Below are 21,407 nucleotides of genomic sequence, written 5' to 3' on the forward strand. Positions count from 1 at the left end.
ATTGCTTCTTTTTTCCAACCAACACTCTAAAACCCAAACATATTGTGTTTAAAATGATAATACAACAGGGGAAAAAACTAAAAGACCTCTTTTGAGAAGCTATAACCATAAAACGTTTGGCATCTTAATTGATTTCTGTCAATCGATTAATTGACCAATTGTTTCAGCTCAATTGAACAGATGTTTTTATTCATATATATATATATATATATATATATATATATATATATATATATATATATATATATATATATATATATATACCCTTTTGTCTCACCTGTATTTTTGATCACTTGTGCATCTGACCAAGACAGATAAAGCCAGAGTACTGTTGTGTCACATTCACCAGAGTGCTCCATAGCAGCCATCTTCTGCTTTTATTGTAGGATTTTCTTGTTGCCTCCCCTGCCTGGGTTGTTAACTCACATTTCCTCTGCAAATGTCCGATAGTAACATGGAAAAAGTGACACTTAAGACAACCAATCTGTCTTCATTCTGTATGGCTAATCTGGCAAAAGAAGATTCTCTATCAAGCATCAATAATAATTTTAAATGGACTATCTTTGAAATTACAACCCACGGTCACCCTCAGAGGAGGCTTCCAGCAGTAAATGTGCAGCGAACACCTTATCACAACAGACCCACAACAGATTGCTCTTACCCCTGCCTCATCTCAGACACACCGAAATGGATTTCTGCTTACGTCTCCCATGAAAGATGTAATGGCTCTTGGGTTGTGTCATTACAAGTCAGATGACAGTCTCCTTCACACAGTGGCAGCTTAAACCTGCCTCTGGACTGATAACTGTGATCTTTATTTGGCTGCTCCGAAGTAAAGCCACCTCCCCAACTCTACTGACCCCCTCCCTAACAAATGTCTGTCAGCTGGAGCCAAGGGTGAAAAACAATCCTTCATTGTGCTGCAAGAATATCAAAATGGCCAAAATAGATCAATAGAAGACATGTAATGACAACACAAGCAGATCAATACTGTGCTGTAATAAACTGAAAAGTGTAGAGAGACAGGCTTTCTGTCTATAAGACTAAGTTAAATGTTTGGTTAGGTTTTCACAGCTCGTATATCACTACATTGACCGCATGAATCATCTTCCCTGAGGTTGAATCATCAGCTTCCATGTTTGGAGCCACATAAGATACAAATGTTTTTATAAGCTGCTGGACTGTTGATCCTTACAAGGCACAAACTTAACACATACCGACACGGTCTCTCCTCTTACTCACACACATTGTTCTTCTGTGTAAAAAAAGAAAGAAAAGGGCTTCCTGTCTTTGTGTCATGTAATAGCAACGCACAAGGTGCTAAAGTAAACACTAGTATAGCACAGATACTGCCTTAATTTCTCCGTCTCAGAGTATTTTTCAAAAATGCTGGCAGTTAAGTTAGCAACACCCAAAATGGGAATTTTGCATATAACATTTTACCTGAATTTACTGGATAAACACTTGTATACAATTGTTTTTATGTTTCTGATATGTGGATGTCCACTCTGGTTCCTTGATGTCTGTATGTACTGTAACATAGCAACTCTAATGGATAGTTGCTCTCTGAGTCCCCATCATATGGACAGAAAGATGGGCAGACACCCTGAGGTGTGTGTGGGAAGTTAGATCTTTTTACGGTCCATTACCTCTCCATTGTGTGTGTGTGTGTGTGTGTGTGTGTGTGTGTGTGTGTGTGTGTGTGTGTGTGTGTGTGTGTGTGTGTGTGTGTGTGTGTGTGTGTGTGTGTGTGTGTGTGTGTGTGTGTGTGTGTGCGCAGTAGTGAGCATGTGTGACTTTGACATGGCCACAGTAAAAATCCTGTCCAGTCCTCATAAAGAGTATTCTGTAAATGTATATGATTTTTATCTATAAGAATGATTTTGACTGCCTGCACGATTGGCTAATCCCCAACAAATGAGTTAACATCATCCAACAAAACAAATAAAAGGTAGGAGTAGCAGTAATCTATTTCATATAGAGACAACATTGTCTAGTTGAGATGAAACATGTTTTAAATATCCTCCAGACATAGTGAGAAAACAGTTGTCATGCCACAACCTATAGCAGAAACCCCAACAGTAAAACTATGGAAGTCAGATTTCTGCTTAGAAAAGCAGCCCCCTGGCCATTTTGAAACCATTTCATTCTTCCTCGTTTTTCCTTGGATCAAATAGCTTTGCTTCGCACCTGATTTGTCATGCAGTCTCTTATTCTGCAGTTATTTTGCTCTTTGTTCATCCATTAAATGGTGTGTTATATTCTCTCTAATGGCCATTACCACTGAACACAAAAGACCAGTCAAGCAGGCCAAATGAAATGGTCGTTAATTGAAGGAGCCATTAAAGCAGGCTCTGCTGCTCGTCTAGTGCCGTCTGTTTCAGTCATGAGTGAACCAAGGGAGCTGAGGGTGAAGCCTCTGGACTGTTATGTCCACTAACAAGTTATGATCATCAGTCATCTCAACAATATAATTTGAATGTTCACTATGACAACGCAGTGTTGTCAACTGTCCTGATAATGAATTATTCTAACAGTTACACTTTTCTTTCTACCTGTGTTAGGTAAAGCAAATGTGTCCTTTAAAGTCTCCTGCTACTCCATTTCCTGTGGAGCATTTAATCAGGTGATATATGAACACTTCAGGGCTGCTGAGAGCTCCATATTGTCCCATATTGCAAAAATACTACTGGAATATCAAAGTTAAAAATTATGTTTTTGTTCAGTGTTGTGCAACTCTCATCAATTTCAAGACTTGCTTTTAATATTTGGTAACACTTAACTTACTGTAAATCTACACAAGAAAAATGACCTTTTTGTTGAAATGAGACATGATTTAGATTTAAGTGTGTATCAGTGATGTTGAGTCTCAATGATGGTGAAAGTTGAGTCTAACTGAAAGCAAGTGGGGATTGTTGAAAGTGAAGACATTAAATCTGCAATAAAATGTATTTTTGGGCCAGCAGAAAAAGAATTATGAACACAACATTGACATATCAGCTTGTCAGCATTAACTGATTTTCATTACACTATGTTAGAGGCTGACAAGAACTTGATTCAAACTGATTTATTTGTTAAAATCACTATTCAGTGCTTCTCCTTGACCAAACACCTTAAAGAACCAGTGAGATAATTCAGGCAATTAAACCCATTTTACCTGGGGAGTGCAACTAATTAAAAGTCAATCCAATTTAGCATGTCAGGTTTCCAATACGAGTCAGCACAGATAAGAACTTGGAGGATGAATGATTAGGGGAAAGGGAGCGGGAACGAGCAGTGATCTTATCTGCAGTCACCTGTCAACATTGGGATGATTTGCTCCAGAAATAAAACACCATTGAATTTCTTCACCATGTGATTAGACACCTCAGTAATTCTCATTGAAGTGAAAAGTAATTTAAACAAAAGACTGGCTAGATAATTACTAATGCAGGTAGCTAAGAATCAACTATATAACACAGATATTTTCTTACACATTGGAAGCAGTATTATTACTGATGTCTGCTGCTACAGGGTTTGATTAGCACTGGAACTCTCCACATTGTTTTAAGTAATTTAAAAAAAAATGAGTGAGTACATATAACTTTTGCAACAATGATTTTTATTTGGAATATGAGATGAATTACTGTCATTCAGCAGCAATTCCTCTCTTTAACCCTTCAATAGTGAAAAACAAGTTGTGAACAGCTGTAGACTACTTTAGAACTGACACATCATATTATACACAAGCTACTTGATCCAAACACAGAAGGCACTTGTTTAAAACTATTATGTTTTATAAGCTTAAATGAATAATATGAATGAAAGTTTAAAAGAAGACCTCTGAGGACTCCTGAAAACGGAACTCTCACTTGGATTCGTTGACAGTTGTCCTGTATAAGGGGCACACTCTGAACTTGATTATCTCCAAGGGTCTGAACATTGCCAGGGTTGTGGTGACTGATGTTGCTATCTCTGATCATTCCTGTGTTTTCTTTAACGACACTATCTCTGTCCACAAAAGTGTCCAAACAAAGATAATCAAAAAACGGTATATCACTGAAAACACCAGTGAAACATTCATTCAGCTTTTCTCTTCCACATACTCTTAGGTCTCAGTCAATGAGCTTGTAGATAATTTCAATTGTAAAATTACAAATGTCATTGATGCCATGCTCCCACTAAGATCAAAGCTGTCTCTGGTGAGAAAAGATCTCCAAGAACAGAAACAAAGAGTGTCGAAAAGCTGAACGCAGGTGGCGAAAATCTAATCTCCAGGTCCATTATGACAACTATAAAGAGAGACTTTGCATTTATAATTTGGAACTGAGGAATGCAAGGCGGTCCTTCTTCTCTGATATTATCACCAGAAACAATAATAATTCAAGTGCTTTGTTTGCTACTGTCGATAAGTTAACAAACCCTCCAGTACCAGTAGCATCTGAACTTTTATCCACCAAGGCCTGCGATGAATTTGCCTCCTTCTTTCTTCTCCTTCTCAAAATTCAGAAAATTAGACAAACAGTCAGTGCCTCCATATCAATACAGGATATGTCTTGTCACGGTGTCCAGGCAAAACAAATTCCAATATGATAGAATTTTATACGATCAACCATAAAGACCAGGGGTCTCATTTATAAACATGGCGTACGCACAAAACGGGGCTGAAAATGTGCTTATCCCACTTCCCAAGCAAAGGTTGTGATGTATAAAAAACAAACTTGACAGGAGAATGCGCGGTCCTCCACGCAAACTCTGACCCATGTGTACACACATTTTGGCAACATGGCTTTATGACTTTGCATAAACATACACGCCACTTTCCTAAAGCCAAATGGCGTGTTATCTTTATAATTTTGAGCTTTCCACATGTATGTCTACGCTCTATACAGCGGATGTAAACATACACACGGCGTGCTATTGCGAGAACGTAAAAAAAAAAAAGAAATGTTGGGTTTAGGAAAAGAACATTGGGGAAGGATTTATTGAAAAAAATTAAATGGTTGATAAACACCACACGCAAGACACAATCCCGGCTCTCCTTGATGAAAGTCCTGTGTTTTAGCCATCCGCTACCCCAACCAACATCCCTCCACGGACTTCCGTCATTTCATACTACTCGCTACGGTGATAATTCACACATAATGTAGGTCAATGGAGGCCAAACGGCATTGATAAACATGCTAAAAAGCGATTATGTGCCTTGATAGCATGCCAAAATGGCATAAGAATTGGCGTGTCAAACATATGCCACTTAATGAGATCAGTCTGCATTTTGAAGACAATGGGAATTGGTGACACAGATGGTCAGAAGTCAGAAAGTAAATGTGGAACGATTAATATTTTCAAGAACTGATGTCTTGCGCACATTATTTCACTCCATATCATCCACGTTATCATGAAGATTAAATCCAGCAGTGTTATTTGTTTACAGTTTTTCTCGATTGTTTACACACATTTTCTGAAAGCATGCCTCATATTCTCAGAACACTACACTCAATTCCAAAGAACACACACACAATGGGCAAAACTCCTCAATGCTCCTGCAAAATTAAACTTTACATTCAAAATAATGTTATTTCTTCTCAAAAGGGTATTTTGTTTTCAAATGACACACACAAAGCATCATATGAATAGACATTTATAAGAACCAGATGAACACAGATGTGCTCAATGTAAAACACTGAAAACACTTCTCCATTCATCATAATGACTTAGGCCTTTTTTTGGTTCAGTGTTACACTTACTGCAGACAGTACATAAGTGTGTTGTAAAAAAAATTGAGAATATTGTTCTTATACTCAGAAAACACAAATACACGGTAACAAATATTTTATTTTTCCCACAAAAACAATGTACACCGTGTACATCCCATTCCAAACCAACACAAAGTTTCACATACAGTGGTCTACATACAAAACAGAAGAATTTACTGTATACAGTTACATAAAATAATACCGTAATAAAAAAAATTAAAAAAACCTATGTTGCATCCTCTCTTCTGTTTCGGTCTGGCCACAGCACCTCATCCACGTCACAAGCAATGTTTTCCCTGGCCAAGCAGCTACGCGTTTGTGGATTTCTGTCATACACTTTCCATCTCCAGGCAGAAAAAAATTCCTCAATAAGATTGAGGAATGGAGAATATGGCGGGAGATAAAGGACTAAAAAGCATGGGTGGGCAGTGAACCAGTTATGAACCAGAGCAGCCCTGTGGAAACTTACGTTGTCCCAAATGACAACGCACCTGAGCTGCTCTGGGCCATCTACCTGATCTGGTGGAATGAGTGGGTGGTGTAGGGTGTCCAGGAATGTGATCAGATGGGCACTGTTGTAGGGGCCAAGGGTAGCATGGTGATGGATGACGCCTTGGTGGGTAATCACTGCACACATTGGGATGTTCCCTCCGCGCTGGCCAGGGACTTCAACAATGGCATGCTGGCCGATGATATTCCTTCCCCTCTTTCGTCTTTTTGTGAGATTGAATCCAACCTCATCAGTGAAGATGAACTGGTGCTCCACTGCAGCCACCTCTAGCTCGAGGACTCTCTGAATCACACATAAAAATATCAGAAATAGACATGAGTGGTCACTATTGTGGAGCACAATCATTATGATTACAATACTGAAATATGTATAATTTATACAGTGTTGAGAGTATGCATCAATTGCGGGATTGTATAGGACTCACTTGCACATAGTTATGTCACAATTCTTTGACTCTTTCTGAATTGCGTTCAAATGGCACCCTGTAGACCTGCTTCATCCTCAGATTATTTCTGCGCAAGACACAGTCTTGATAAGCTTACCCTATCAATATTTTGAAACATCTCATTGTTTTCATGTTTAATGTTATGGCGTTATTTTCTAGGACCATGTTGATTATTTCAGTTTCCTGTTCAGGAGACAGAAGACGTTCCCGACCACCTTGTGTTGGTAATCTTTCAGTTCTGCCAAACAAATAGTAAAATACTGTAAATAAAAAGTAGGAATACATTTCCCAAATACTTGAAACATACTTTATTTTTACAGTCCTACAGAACAGTCCACAGACAATACTGTACTACTGTACTCACTGAGTACTGAATTGATATGTAGTATTGCAATTTTTTAGTGAGAGTATTTCTTACCTATTCTCATTTCGGAAAGTCCGGATGATGGATGCTACAGTGTACCTGCTCAAATTTGGCTGTACTCTTTGCCCAGCTTCCCTCATTGTTAGACCATGGTTGACCACATGATCGACCAAAGTGGCTCGGATCTCATCAGAGATTACGGTCCTTGGCCTTCCCCTTCCTCGTCCTCGTCCTCCTCCTCTTACTCTCACTCCTCTGGCTCTGCCTCTGTTTCCAATGTTGGCATCCATTGCTCCAAAACAGAACAGCTCACCTGTTGCCCTTTTATGCTAAAGCTCTGATTGCTAATCGTAAAACTGTGTGATGGGTGTTTGCCCATGTGATGAGTCAGTGTTCATATTTGAATGTCAGTGTGTTTCTTGTGAAAACAACAGATTGTATGCATGAAAATTGTGCCAAATGCAGAGAAATTGTGTGTAGTGTTTTGAAAAAAGTTTGTTTTAGAACTGCAATTTGAGTGTAAAGCAGGAATTGTGCTTGTAGTTCAGCAGAATTGGTTAAGGGGGTTGGTGCATGAGTTACATGTTGTGCTCATTGTGTCTCAAGTACCAGTAATTGTGTGTAAACAATTGAGAAAAACTGTAATCGGCGCTGTCTCACCGTCACATTGTCTGCTACGGAGCGCAGGAGGAAGGGATGGCCTGACTCCATGGAATACAGGATAGCATCAAATACCCTAGCATTACATAACGGCAGAACACTGTAAATAACTAAATATCTGTCTTTAATGCTGTGCATATATCATCAAATCATCAAAGTCTGGAAATACAGCCGTTAAGCTCTTGCGCAATCGTTACACTTAATGTCCTCGTTATCGGTCCAAACTTTAATACTGTTTGTGACAAAACCTGCATGAAGAAAAGTGTGTTTGCCTATTAGACTTTCGTCTTCAACTTGTATCTCGGGGTGGGGGATACCACTAGTTGATGCTGTGATTTTGGCAAGGTGTTAACAATCACAAATTGTTGTAAACATATAAATACTGCGGTGACCCCCGTGCGTAATGCTGCATGATGGCACTGCTGGCACTGCCATCGTTATGGACCATAACGATGACTAATATGCTAATTTGCTGATTTAAATTCCCTAAAGCTGTGCTCTTGGATCTATGTACTGAATTGGATCCAGTAGAGAGGGCAACGCGCCAGAACCGTGCCATCCCGGTCCAAATACAGGGCCTTGCCACTCTGGGCGCCACCGGCTGTTTCCAGAGGGAAATTTCAGACAGCTAAGTGTTTTATATAAATTATATAATTATATATAATGTTCAACTTTATCGCTAAGGCTTGTTTGGAAATAACAGCTGATACAACCAAGAAGCTACAACCTAAATGTTTAGTACTCTTAATAATAATTAGCTTAGTGAATCACTGCATTTTGCAAAGCTACATTGTCTAAACTCAGCGTATGATTGGATTTATTTTAGCCAATAGCAATCCATTAAAATATGCCAGGATCAGCCCAGACACTATCGGGACACCTCTTCTAGTGTACATGTGTACGTGTGTGTGTGTGTGTGTGTCTATATATATATATATATATATATATATATATATATATATATATATATATATATATATATATATATTCAGCTGTATCTGTCACCCCTGGGGAAAGAAAAAGAATTTGGCACCCAATGTGAATGACCATACATTTCAAGTATTGCTTATTCTTTGCACACTTGATGCCATCTGTCTATATAAATAGTCAGCTGTTACACTGGAGTCTCACTACCAACTCCACACAATGTATATTTATCAACTGATAAAGCTAGACATGGACTAGACAAATGACATGGAAACCCACCCAGAACACATCTCTTAGTCATCCTCATTAGTCATCCCTGCCTACGTGCTTCCCTCCTCCCACCTCCTGCTATCACTCCACATGGAAAGCATATGTTTCCCCTCCAAATGGAAGAATTTTCTATTTGGCATGCCATCAGTTTACATAAACATATTTTGCATTTTGCTGAAGTTCTAGAAACAGTGAGAAAGTAACTTGGAGCCAAAGCTAAAAATGCACTTAAAAAGGGCGGAAGAGAGACAAATTGCGATATGGTGCAAGTCTCTGATTGAGATGTCACCAGTCCCTGCTTCAGCCTGTGTTATCAGTGTCATGCAGTGACTGATCTGAGAGCTGTCAGGAGCACGAAGCCCAAAGGAAAAACAGGCAGGAAGTGGCTTAACCCTGCTCTGCGTTATGGTCCGATCCAAATGTGAACACGTGTTCACACCCGTGTGTCGGTGACAGGACAATTGAATAGTCGTCAGCTGAAATTCCTCAAATGGGTACCAGGGTTGTTTTTTTTAATTGCCAAGTTTATAATTAAAGTTATTTATAGAATTTGCACTGTAATAATGGACCCAACAACCTCACTATCTTGACAGTTCAAAATAGACATTTGGCAGACTGGTTATAAATTGAAATTCTGAGTTAAAGGTGAAACATCTATTTCTAAACTTGTACGAGATAGCATTATTCAGTCAGACAGCATATGAGCTTGTGAAGAAAACCGTTTGTCAGAAACTGAAACTTTTGACTAAGGACGTTTTCTCCATAAATGGCACTTGATCATGTGTTGACATTATTCCAAAAGATACTTGTCAAAGTCATTGAGATGTAGAGCTTTGCCCAAACACAGGTGATAGCAAAGAAGGTAAATAGTGTACACATTCAACTGTGAGTACAGGTATACGAAAAAAATGGCCGAGAGAAAAAATCTGGTCTAACACATTTCGTATTTTGAAAATCACTCAATAAGAGGAAAATTAGAGATTTGGATTAACTTGTTAATTGAGTCAACTAAACTCCTCACCTTGTACATGCACATTTTTACAGCCAGTAAAAGAAATAATCTGTTCTTGCACCACTAAGTAAGTTAAGCAAATGTGATGTAGAATAAATCACAGTGACATTTCCACTCCAATAGTGTCTTCCAAAAAGTTTCTTAACAGGCTTTGCATTTTATCTTCAACAGATAATTAAGCATCTGCTGAATTCTCCAAATAGCCAGTATGTTTATTTCCTTGTCGATGGCAGAATGGATAATAGCTTGATTTCACGATTTGACATATTTTTTTGGCATCACTTAGCTATGCTAATTCTTGCAATAAACCCCCTTTTAATTAAATATATCTAAAAACATTAAAGAGAATTTAGGTCAAGTCTTGTTTGAGCGTGGAAGGAAGGAAGAGGAGAACAGCACAGTTGTCTCAACAAATCCATCCCATTATAATCAGCACTCCCTCGCCACATTTTTATGTCCCTCAACGTGCCTAAAATGATCTTTAAAATAGCCATATTTAGTCAGTTTAAAGCATATGCTGATGCGTGGTGTGTTAGTGTGTTTGAGGACGGAGCAGTGAAAACTCACAGAGGTGATTCTATCAAGGTTGTTTATCAAAAGCTTATTTATAGCACCAAATGACTTTGCATTATTATCTAGGTTGTTTCATTCATTTTTGTTATCTTTTTTATTCTTTTTAGCACATATTATTGTTGAGAAGTCAGTCTTACAGTATTTGTTTGGGATGTTATGAATCACAAAAGTTGCATTTATGGTAATACGTTATAGTGTCCTGAGTGTGGACAAACTCAGTGCTGTAAAAATAAGTGATTGTCTTGCCATTTACACTATTGACACTATTAAATATGTGTGTCCTGATGGTTGCGTGTTTAGAAAATGTACCACATAGTCCTTAAAGTTTTCGGTACAATCCTGGCTGATAACCTTTGTCCTGTCCAGTTTTTTACTGTAACACGATCAAATAAAATGAAAAAACATTTTAAATTACAAATTAATGTTGGATTGACCAGTTTAAAGTTGTTTCTTAGTAGTTTAACACATGCTCAAAGCAGCGTATTACAAAAAACATTACAAATCTAAACATTAAAAGCATGCGATATCCTGGTTACATTTGGAAAAAGTCAGGCTAGCTGTTATCCCCTTTTCCAGTTGTTATGCTAAGCTAAGCTAACCCGCTGCTGCCTGTAGCTTTATACTGACCAGACAGACATGGCAAGGTTAGCTTAACAACCTGACTGAATTGCATTATATCATATTTTGAACAAAACAGCTGTATGTACGTATGTATTGTTTGATTCACCAGGTGTATTAAATAGAAAGTATTGAATGCTGTGTTGTATTTTTGCATTAATTACAATTTAGATTATTAGTAAATTCTAATTTTGATAACCAAGGCACTTTCCTTTTTTCCTCTGTTTGCATAAGCACTGTCATTCATGCACAGGTCACATTTGCTTTGGTCCTCATAGCAGCCTTAGGGCTCTCCCAGATGGCCGATGACAGATGCCCACAATTGCTGTTGCCCTTGGTTTGAGTGCAGTTCCTCCCTCCAGATAAAAAAAAAAAAATGTCCTTACCAAGTTCCCCCCCCCAACGTCCCAGTTCTCTTATTTGTCCTAGCCTGATTTATTTTCCATCATGTTTTGTATCTCTTGTTTCGGCCTGTTTAACTACTGCCTTTACTTTGCTTATATATTGAAATAGCTCCGTTTATTTGAGCTCCTCTATTCCGTTTAGGATTTCCAAACATCCTTCCCCCTTCCTACTGCACCATTCTTTGGCCCTGGCTTGATCCCATATCCTCTGCTCCTTTTTCATAATAGAGCTGGATGCTTACCAGAGGGTTTTAGCCACAACGAAGTGTCCATTCTTATATCCTTAATGTCCTGTCACTGGGTAAAAAACATGGCATAGAGACTCATCTTGTTATTTAACCCTGCCAAACAACCCTGTGGTATTGAATCGTCTTTGTAATATTTGCAAACAAAGGATACCAAATTAGCACTTCAGTAAAGGGACATATCAGTGTTTTTGCATGTTTTAGCCTATTTTCTGCAACATTACATGCCAAAGTGTTGTAGGTTTGTAATGTGTATTTTCATCCTTATAAGACACTGTTGGTTTAAAATGATTTTTTTTTTCCATTTCCATTTATTTCTGCATGGTGTGAATATACAGGGAACATCTGTTTTTGTGTCTTACTGTGGTGTGATTATGCAGTGCAGAATTTACACAGGCACTTACAGTACAACTACATCACTGCACAGTGATAAGGTACTGTAGCTTTGACAAAAACGAACAGGCATGATGTTCATTGTGATAATGGATTTTAAGATAAATGAATGGAAACTAGTGGCATCTATTGGTTTGCTTGTGATGAGTGATATGCAATGATAAACGTATATAACGTATATAAAGTATAATGTTTTAGAATAAATGAGCTAAAACATCGATTAACATAATGTGGTCCTTAAAAAGTAAAAAACACCATAATGAAATATATTGGTTCTCTGGTCAAATTTAATTTGTCCAGTGTAAATTCTTCCCTGCGTGGGTTATTTTATTTCTGTCTCCATATGACAGTCAGTCTGCCTGGCCACATGCTAGAAGAGTTCAGTTTAAGAAACTCCACCTGGGGGAAGGAGATTACATTTTGTCATTCCTGACTGTGGCCTACCTCAGCAGTCTTTACGTGGAGCAAACAATTACCTCTAAAGGAGCGTGTCAAGGTTTGTGCTGAAAGAAGATTAAGTGCAAGGACAGGGATTTATTCTAAATAGGCAGGTTGGGTTTCTCCAATTATGAAATAGTTTGTGCCAAACTGTGGCCTATATTTAGATTTCATTCTAGTTTCCTCTACCAAAGCAATGACTTTTAAGAAAACAGTGGCAATATTTTGGACAATTGAAAAGATTCAGTTTTGTAAATGAATGGCAAATTTATTATTGAGTTGGTCTTCACAAGTCTTGAATAAAAAAAAAAAAAAAAGTTCATATAAAATACTAAATAGTAACTAACTTTACACTACACTACACACTTTACACTCAAACACACTCTTCTTCTGGCCAATCGCCAGTCCAATGCCAAGAATGGGGTCTTACCTTAGGGGTGAGGCGACATCGGTCAGGTGCTTCTCTAAAGTCAGGATCAAATGTCAAAGAGGGGCTCTTCACTTCATTCTCACACACCTCACACCATTCTGTTGTTGATTGGTGATTTGTGTGTGTCCATCATTAATGTTTGACTTTTAGTTCTCTGTGGAAAGATATGATGGTATTTTCCTGTTAACTGCTCACTAATTGTATCTTCAGTTTGTCTTCAGCCTCAACACATAGGCATCATCAAAATCAGTGGTTCCCAATCACGGGGCTGCCGACCAGTACATTTTCACGCAGTTTCTCCTGGAGGGAATTCAGTGTTGCACTGAAAAAAAGAGAGCTAGACTAAGATAAGTTAAAATCCTTCCTCTCCGAAGCTATTCACTTATCCGACAAGCACTTCTGAAGTAGCATACTGGCTGCTTAACCTTCAGTCGTGACACCCCACGTCCTCCTATGCAACAAAGTTGTTGATATGAAAACAGTCCACTGTGCACAAATGGTTGGTAACCTCCGATCTAAATGATTCCACTGACAAGGGTTCAGTGTTCTCTAGATGCTCCCGCACAGAGGACACAATCCATAACTTTACTGTTCAATAAGTAGAGAAAATTGGAGCTGGGTTTTCACTTTAGGTGGCATGCATTACTTAGTTTGAATTGAGATCATGGTAAAAATGACATTTTATCTCACCACTGATTTAAATTCTCCTTGAAAAAAATACTTGTGTTGTTCTCCTGATTTTGTTGAGACCAAAAGTGGTATGTAATGAGAAGACTAATTTGGCATAGTGTATAAAACATTTCCCCAGCATCAGGATTTATAAAAAAAAAAAAAAATCCTTTTTGATTGTTCTTGAAAATGCTTAAACATCACATTATTCATTTTTCTAGTGATAATCTAATGGATTCTTATGTTCAGTAAGCCTGTTGGATTGGTTGAGTAGCCTGTACTGGCAAATACTGTTCAATACTTTGCCAAAGAGGAGGCATGCAGGGCTGTGGTTCTGTGGAGCCTCTCAACACATCAGAGAAGGTGACAGCTGATTGGCTGCCTCACCTCCTATCTGGCTGTCGCACCGCCTTACTGGGACAAATAGACACACACTTAGCTGTGTGTGTGTGTGTGTGTGTGTGTGTGTGTGTGTGTGTGTGTGTGTGTGTGTGTGTGTGTGTGTGTGTGTGTGTGTGTGTGTGTGTGTGTGTGTGTGTGTGTGTGTGTGTGTGTGTGTGTGTGTGTGTGTGTGTGTGTGTGTGTGTGTGTGTGTGTGTGTGTCTCCTCGTCCTCAGATACCAGTGGTCTAATTAAAGAGCTGGCATGTCAGAAACCTGTTCTCCCTCTTTGTTTAACATTGGACCTAATCTGCAACATAGAGTGGGGTGTGTGTGTGTTATCTGGTGATTGCTGTGAGGTGTCTACAAGATCGATGCCAAACCAGTTCAGACATTTTGGGAACCCAGCCAAGCTACCCAAGAGGAGTGTTAGAGAGAGAGTGAGTGTGTGTGTGTGTGTGTGTGTGTGTGTGTGTGTGTGTGTGTGTGTGTGGTGTTGTGTGGTTGTGTGTGTGTTTTTACATTTCCACATGAATTACCCGTGCTCCTGGGGCTTCACAGCATCTTGTATTTTCATAGATATATATGTGTTTTGCTCAATAATCTGGCTTTGTGCGAGTCAGCATCACATGTAGTGCATTAAAACATGTTCTGTTGCACCACGTTTGTGTATTATGGGAAAACATTGCTAATGATGATTTTTTTCCGGTAAAAAAATAATCACAAATTACTTCTTTAATTGTTGCCATGTTTATTATTTTTTATATCATTTTTGCTAAACACCAGATTGAACAGGAAGTATCCAAAAGCTTCTTCGTTTCCCAACCACCCACTTTTTATCATCTTTTTTGATTCATGCAGACAATATAGACTATAGCTTCAGTGAGAAATGCATGAGGTATTTTGTTTATACTACTACTAAATGTAGCGTTTTTAAGTGTTCAGGCTAAACTTTGATAAGGTGTATGGTTACTGGAATTTGGAAAATTAACTACTTTTGGAAGTGTAATTTGAATTAGGAAACATAATTAAAAATCAGAACAAAATTCAAATTCTTTTGCCCCTGATAAACACACAAACTGTCTTTTTGTTATTGCAGGGCTTATTTAATTTACAGAATAGCCTACATGGTCTATTACAGTGTATGCCACAGAGCTTCTTGAAGCCGGCTACAGACCTCCGTCGTATCAGCGGTAGTTGGTGGTTTAGTTACCCGAAAGGAGGTAACTTTGAGCCGGTTGTTATGGTTAAATTTAGTCCACAAAATATCAGCATTTTGCCGTTAAGATTAGGCACCAAAACAACTAGTTAAGATTAGGAAAAAGGGTTTATTGGTGTTTTTTGCCCCCAACGGCTCTAGGCACTAGGATTAGGCACTGGTTATGGTTATGGTTATGGTTGGGGTTAGGGTTAAGGTTAGGGTTAGGTGCCTTGAAGTCAACGGTCGCAGCGCTGCCTTGAAGTGAATTAGGCAATGGTTATGGTTATGGTTATGGTTATGGTTATGGTTAGGGTTAGGGTTAGGTGCCTTGGAGGCAGCGGTCGCAGCATTAGCTGCGTTCTTATACAGCGACCGTCAATGTTGTGAATACAACCACAAAACAACGTGGAACGCTTGTGAATTACAGTGCTTAACTTTTTGTAGCTTTTTGAACGAATGGTTCAGGTTGACTGCCTTTATGTTTCATACAATCACGAGCACATGCACAGTGTTGTCGTCCCATGTTCCCAGTTCCAGTTGAGTCCAAGGAAAATGTAGAGACTAAAAATATGCACCCTCTTAACAGCTCCCACTCACTTACCTAACATGGTGAATCATTGCATTTGCTGTATGAGTGGAACATTTTGCAAATGACCTTGTCATAGAAATCTGACACACAAAATACCACTCATGCTGTGTGGATTATGTATGCCAACACAGAATATACAGTGTGTGTGTGTGTAATAGTGTGCATGTGTCTGTGCGTATTGTTCTGAGGGTCATGCACCATGTTTTTGAATGTTAATGGCTTGAATGCACCTGTGTGTCTCTGCGTGTGTCTTGCATTTATACATCATTGAGCCCTCACGCTGAGTCATGCTTCTCCTTGGGCTCCTTTCGTAATAAAGAGCTTTTTTGTCATTCTTACTCTAAATGCAGCACAGAGAGAAACCTCTTCACACAACTAAGACAATCTTTTGCACCACCACTGTTTAATAAGTGTTTATAAGTTGGTTATTTAACTAATTCATTAACCAATGTATAACTTATTTGCACACCTGCTCCTCATTTCCACATCAAGCAACACCCATGTGGATACAGTACTCCTCTCAGTTTATCATCTAAAGATGATTTTATTTTTTTATTATTCTGCGGATTATTTCAGTTAGGTTAATTAATCAATTAATTTTTTGTCTGTAAAATATCAGAAAATAGTGAAGACTACACATAAATTCTTTGTTTTGTCTAACCAATACTCCAAAACACAAAGATTTTCAGTTTACTGTCACAAGAAAAAGAAAAGCAGCGATCTTCATATTTGAGAAGGTGCAACCAGAGAATGTTTTGGCATTTTTGCTTTGCAAAATGACTAAAACCATGAATTGATTGTTAAAATAATTAATTCATCGACTTATAATCGCTTCGGCTCTGACATATACAGTGTCACCTGACCGCAAACAGTAGTCCTGTTCTAGACTACAGGTTAGGGAAAGATGGTGGAATAGGTTAAAAGTCACAGTGACTTGAAGCTCCAGACAGACAGAGACTGACAGAGACTACTCTATGAACATTAACCAATGTTAACACAACCTTTCCGTAATCTTAACCAAAGTGCTTTTGTTGCCTAAACCTAACCGCAGAATTTAGGATGCTCTGTACACCTACCGTCCACTTCCCTACAATCTGTGTAGGAAACATAAACATAGGACTTCCTACACACACAAAAATGTTGCCATGTAACAAAAACCCTGCAGGAATTATGTTTCTTTACAGAATGTAAACAAATTAGTGTATAAATGTTTTTCTTTTATAAATTTCTGGGAGACGAGGTTGGTTGTTGAGCAAATGTCAAAATTGCACCATGTACGATAACTGAAACAAAATTCTCTAATTTAATTTGTGCATGTTTCAGCGCAGAGATCAATACGTTTTCTTTCGTCACACTTAAATCTTACATGGTTCACTCACCTCCAGCTCTCTGCAGACTTTATAGTCTGTGTTGCCCACTATTCGGTAAAATGTGCCTCTTTTGTCCATTTCTTTGCCTTGTCTGCACAAATTACAGCATAATTGAGCTGTAATTTGTGTGAAAAAGGTTCCAATTCACGTTTTCAGCGGATGTGCGGGGTAGCCTAGCAACACAACTGTAATTGTGGTCCACCTGTTCAGTATTCATTTTGACTGTCAAGACTGAAAAGAAATGTAGGCGTTTGGCGTTTTGTATGAGGTGTGTTTCTTTGCAAAAAAAAAATCATCAGAATTTATTGCACTTGGACACATTCATCACTTGTATGCATGCAAATGTATGCAGTGATTATTAGAAACAGGAAAAATGTACTCATCTTCTTTTACCGTCCAGTTATTCCATGTCAGGCCGAGCACTGTATCTGCTGTCGACGTAATGGAAAAGTGATGACAGGTGTTGCAACGTGGGAGCTCATCTTGGCCTGGGCATCTGGAACAATGCCATTTCTAAAGGAACATATGCTTATGCCGCTGCATCCCGTTCACAGCTGCCTTGCGTATCAATGCTGAAGGCCTTGGTCCACCTTTTAACACATCTGGATTAGACCTGCTTGTTCCAGGAAGTTTACTAGATCATAGACCAGAAAGAGCTGCAGCTGTTCAGGTTCAGGTGGATTAAGATCCTGGAGGGGTGTTGGATTTGTTCTGTGTTGATTCTTTAAAGCCAGTCTAAAAAGAAGACTTGTTTCTTGGAAATATATTCTTAGGCCACCTTGTAGTTGTGTGTGATTATGGATTTAACAGGATTTTACTGTATCGAGACAAACAGGCAGAGTGTACAGTTAAGGAACAAAAAACATTAGTTTGCCATGAAGCCTTTATAGTGTAATAGATACAGTTGCAGTGCATCAAGTGTAGCTATATATAGAGAAGTGCCATGCTATACTAAGTACCCTTGAGAAGATCTAGGACAATGATCCACATGCTGACAAGTGAGTTTATCATATAATTAATATAATGGAACCATATCTCATCTCTGTAGAGCACCTGCTAATTTTACAAACATTTTATACATATTGTACATTTGTATGTTCCTGGAGAAAATGGGAAATTTCCAAAAAGTCTTTGATAGTGTTTTATTCCAAATCATTTTTTTTACACATTACAATGCCAAAGCTTTCTTCCCCTCATTTGTCAAAGCTCAGTGATAAACAAGTTCGCCCCCGGTGTGAAACCAGAGCACATCAAGGCAGGCAGCACATCATAAAGATGGGGAGAGCAGCTTGGAGAAAACAGGCTGAACAAGTTGCCAGTTTTATAGCTGCCTGTCAGCTCAGTACCCACCTGATTGGAGCCTCTAACCATCATCCCACGTTGCCAGATTAGCAATAAGAAAACCTTTTTGGAACCATTGATAAAGAATCTTCTTTAGTGGCTGTAACGTCTTGTTTTTTTTGTTTTTCACAACAATTTTACACACCATCTCAGCTATTCTACACCATGACATAAGACATAAAGAATAAAGCTTAGATTGTATGTACACAATTTTCTATAGAAACAATACTAAGAGTTTACAGCCATGCTAGCGGCTTTGTGAGGCTGTACGTAGGCACAGTGGTGCTTTGAGCTAAAGGCTAATGTCAGCATGCTAACCTACAATGACAATTCTAACATGATGATGTTAAGCGGGGCATAATGTTTACCATGTAGTTTAGCATGCCTACAGTAAGCATGGCTAAAAAACTAAACAGGAAAGGCCCTGCACAACCACACAGGTGATTTCATTTATTTTTGATGATTAGAGCTCTTCTCTGTGGGAGTGACTTCCTCCTCACCTTTTGTAGATTTGTTGCACCTGCCCAGGTCATGTATTGCCAAGCATAGCTCTGACCACCTCCAACCTGAGCAGAGGTGTAATCAGGATAGGTGAAAACACCTGTGTGGCTGTGCAACAACCTTAAAATAAAGTCCCTTCCTCCGCATATGATTTCCTTTACTACGAAATATGTAAACCCAATCTTATTTCAGCCGGGACACTAAAATTGTGCATTACATATATCGTGCTTTCCAAATCGCACACTTTCTCTTTATACTTTTAGTATGTTTGGCAGCTGCCCTTACTGCTGCATGCAGTATGCATACAATTTAGACATACCACTTTGTCGTAACATTGCGCCTTGAACTTGACCCTCTTGCTTCCGTCGCAGTCCGTAGCGCACAATTTTAATGAGCTGTCTTTGATCTATCGGCGGCTCAGTCGATCTGACGTACCTTCCGCTACGCAGATGATCGTGGGTCAGAATAGCCAGAAAAGAATGGCGACTTGCATACTGCAAAATGCAACCGGATGTGGTAATAGGTCCTGGTATTTTTGGCATACTGCATTTGACATACTATGTATTTGGACATACTAAACACTTTTCTGGCATACTAAATAGTATGGTAGTATGGGTATTGGAAAGCACCCATAGTTTTGACAGTCAGCTACCAAAAAATTGGGTAGAAAATGGGAAGAATCATACATGTCTAAGAGCAAAATGAATGATTCCTCATTTATGTAGGCACCCATGTGGAGACCATTACACTATAACTACAAGTGAGTCCCCTGATAGAGTAGTTCATGAAGGTCATTTCCATGCAGCTGTCCCAGCCCATAAAGCAAAGATGTGGAGCACACAGTTGGCAGGGAAAGTTGGTAGAGTGTTACACAAAGAGATGGGACTTAAAGGCAGGTGAACTATTTTTTTAATCTGATGTTTTATTTGGCTAGTGACACAAATCATTAGTTGGGATCCTTTAACAAGATGCAAATGCAGGATGTTATACTACTGAATATTTTTGACTCTTTCTACTCTGCAGTTGTGATAACAGCTGTAAATAACAGATTTCAGACCTTTCTCGATTTGTCTTCAAGACCAAAGTAATACTCAGAGATAATGGTTATTATATCATCAAAAAATGGAACCAACAGTGTTTTTATTTCGCCACAGTGCAGTTCAGTTTGTGTTGTTAAAAGTTGCAGTATTGGGTGTGATTTCTTTCACCGTATTTACACAAGGATAGCTGGAAATGGCTCAGTGATTTTTAACACATTGCTATGAATAAGAAGTTATCTCATGCTTACTATGGCCATGCTGGTATGTTTATGAGAGAGAGCGAGAGAGAGAGAGAGAGAGAGAGAGAGAGAGAGAGAGAGAGAGAGAGAGAGAGGCCAGACAGGCTGATGAGTGCTGGTATGTAAAGAGCTGCCAGGGCCAGATAGCTTCACTATTAAGAGGACAGCACAACAGATACTGCATTTACAGATAAAGGTTCTGCGTTGCTGATGCTTCAGCTCCTCTCAGAGCTTTCTGTATAATGAAACTGTTCCAGTAGTTCCATGATACACAGATCATACTGCCGGCTCACTGGGATTTATCTCAAACCGAGGGGTCCGGAAACTGTGCTAATGTCTCCTGCATGGATAATACAACCAGTAAGTAATCATACCGCTTTACTGTACATCAAAAAAAGATGTTATACAGACTATCTGCAAGAAGTTTTGATTTCCATGTGGTATTGCTGTAGCAGATTTTATCATGATATGTAATTATTTGTGCATCTTTTGCTGATAGGAGTTAGATATGTATAGTGTGTCACAGTGCACATGCTCGTTTGCTCATAATCATGCTTCATTAGGTCCTATTTTCTTCACGAGCATAGAACAGTAATTTATTCTTTGTCATATATTTGTTTGTTTTTTGCTCATTTATTCTTAATGAATCTTGTTTAATTGATTTAATGCAGTTCTTGTGTGCTCTTGAATTCTTCATTTCTTTATTATTATTTTTGTTCTTTAAAAGATTATAGTGTCTCACTGGCACAAAATGGAATTCATTTTTTTTCTTCTTTTGTTAGTATAACATAACTTGATTGTCCAACACCTATTTCAAAAGACATGACCAATAAATAAAGATTAATGTTGCCTGTTGCACACACTCACTTTAAATGATCAAATTCAGGTCATTAAGTCCAATTTCAGCTTCATTTATTGATGTAATTTCAAGTCAACAATTTAAAACTCACACCTGCCCCCTAGGTGTTAGGTCCTGTAAAAATACATGTGACACATCAAATCAATCAATGAAGGACCCAGAGGAACAGCTACAGCACTGTGTAGTTTATTTA

General features: G+C 38.6%; 1 protein-coding gene across 2 annotated transcripts in view; it reads left to right on the forward strand.

Moving 5' to 3' along the window:
- The window catches only part of LOC114548288 (zinc finger protein 385B), a 78,366-nt gene that overhangs the window by 5,997 nt on the left and 50,962 nt on the right, over window positions 1-21,407 (forward strand). Inside the window, exon 1 of one of the 2 annotated variants that reach the window (XM_028568141.1) lies at window positions 20,576-20,715. The exons of the other annotated variant lie outside the window; for it this stretch is intronic. Coding sequence (XP_028423942.1) covers window positions 20,700-20,715 — 16 coding nt within the window. The 5' untranslated portion in view covers window positions 20,576-20,699. Of the gene's footprint in view, window positions 1-20,575; window positions 20,716-21,407 lie in introns of those variants that run through there. 2 annotated transcript variants of the gene reach the window in all.

The sequence above is a fragment of the Perca flavescens genome, chromosome 21 (assembly GCF_004354835.1).
Source record: "Perca flavescens isolate YP-PL-M2 chromosome 21, PFLA_1.0, whole genome shotgun sequence".
Taxonomy (NCBI): domain Eukaryota; kingdom Metazoa; phylum Chordata; class Actinopteri; order Perciformes; family Percidae; genus Perca; species Perca flavescens.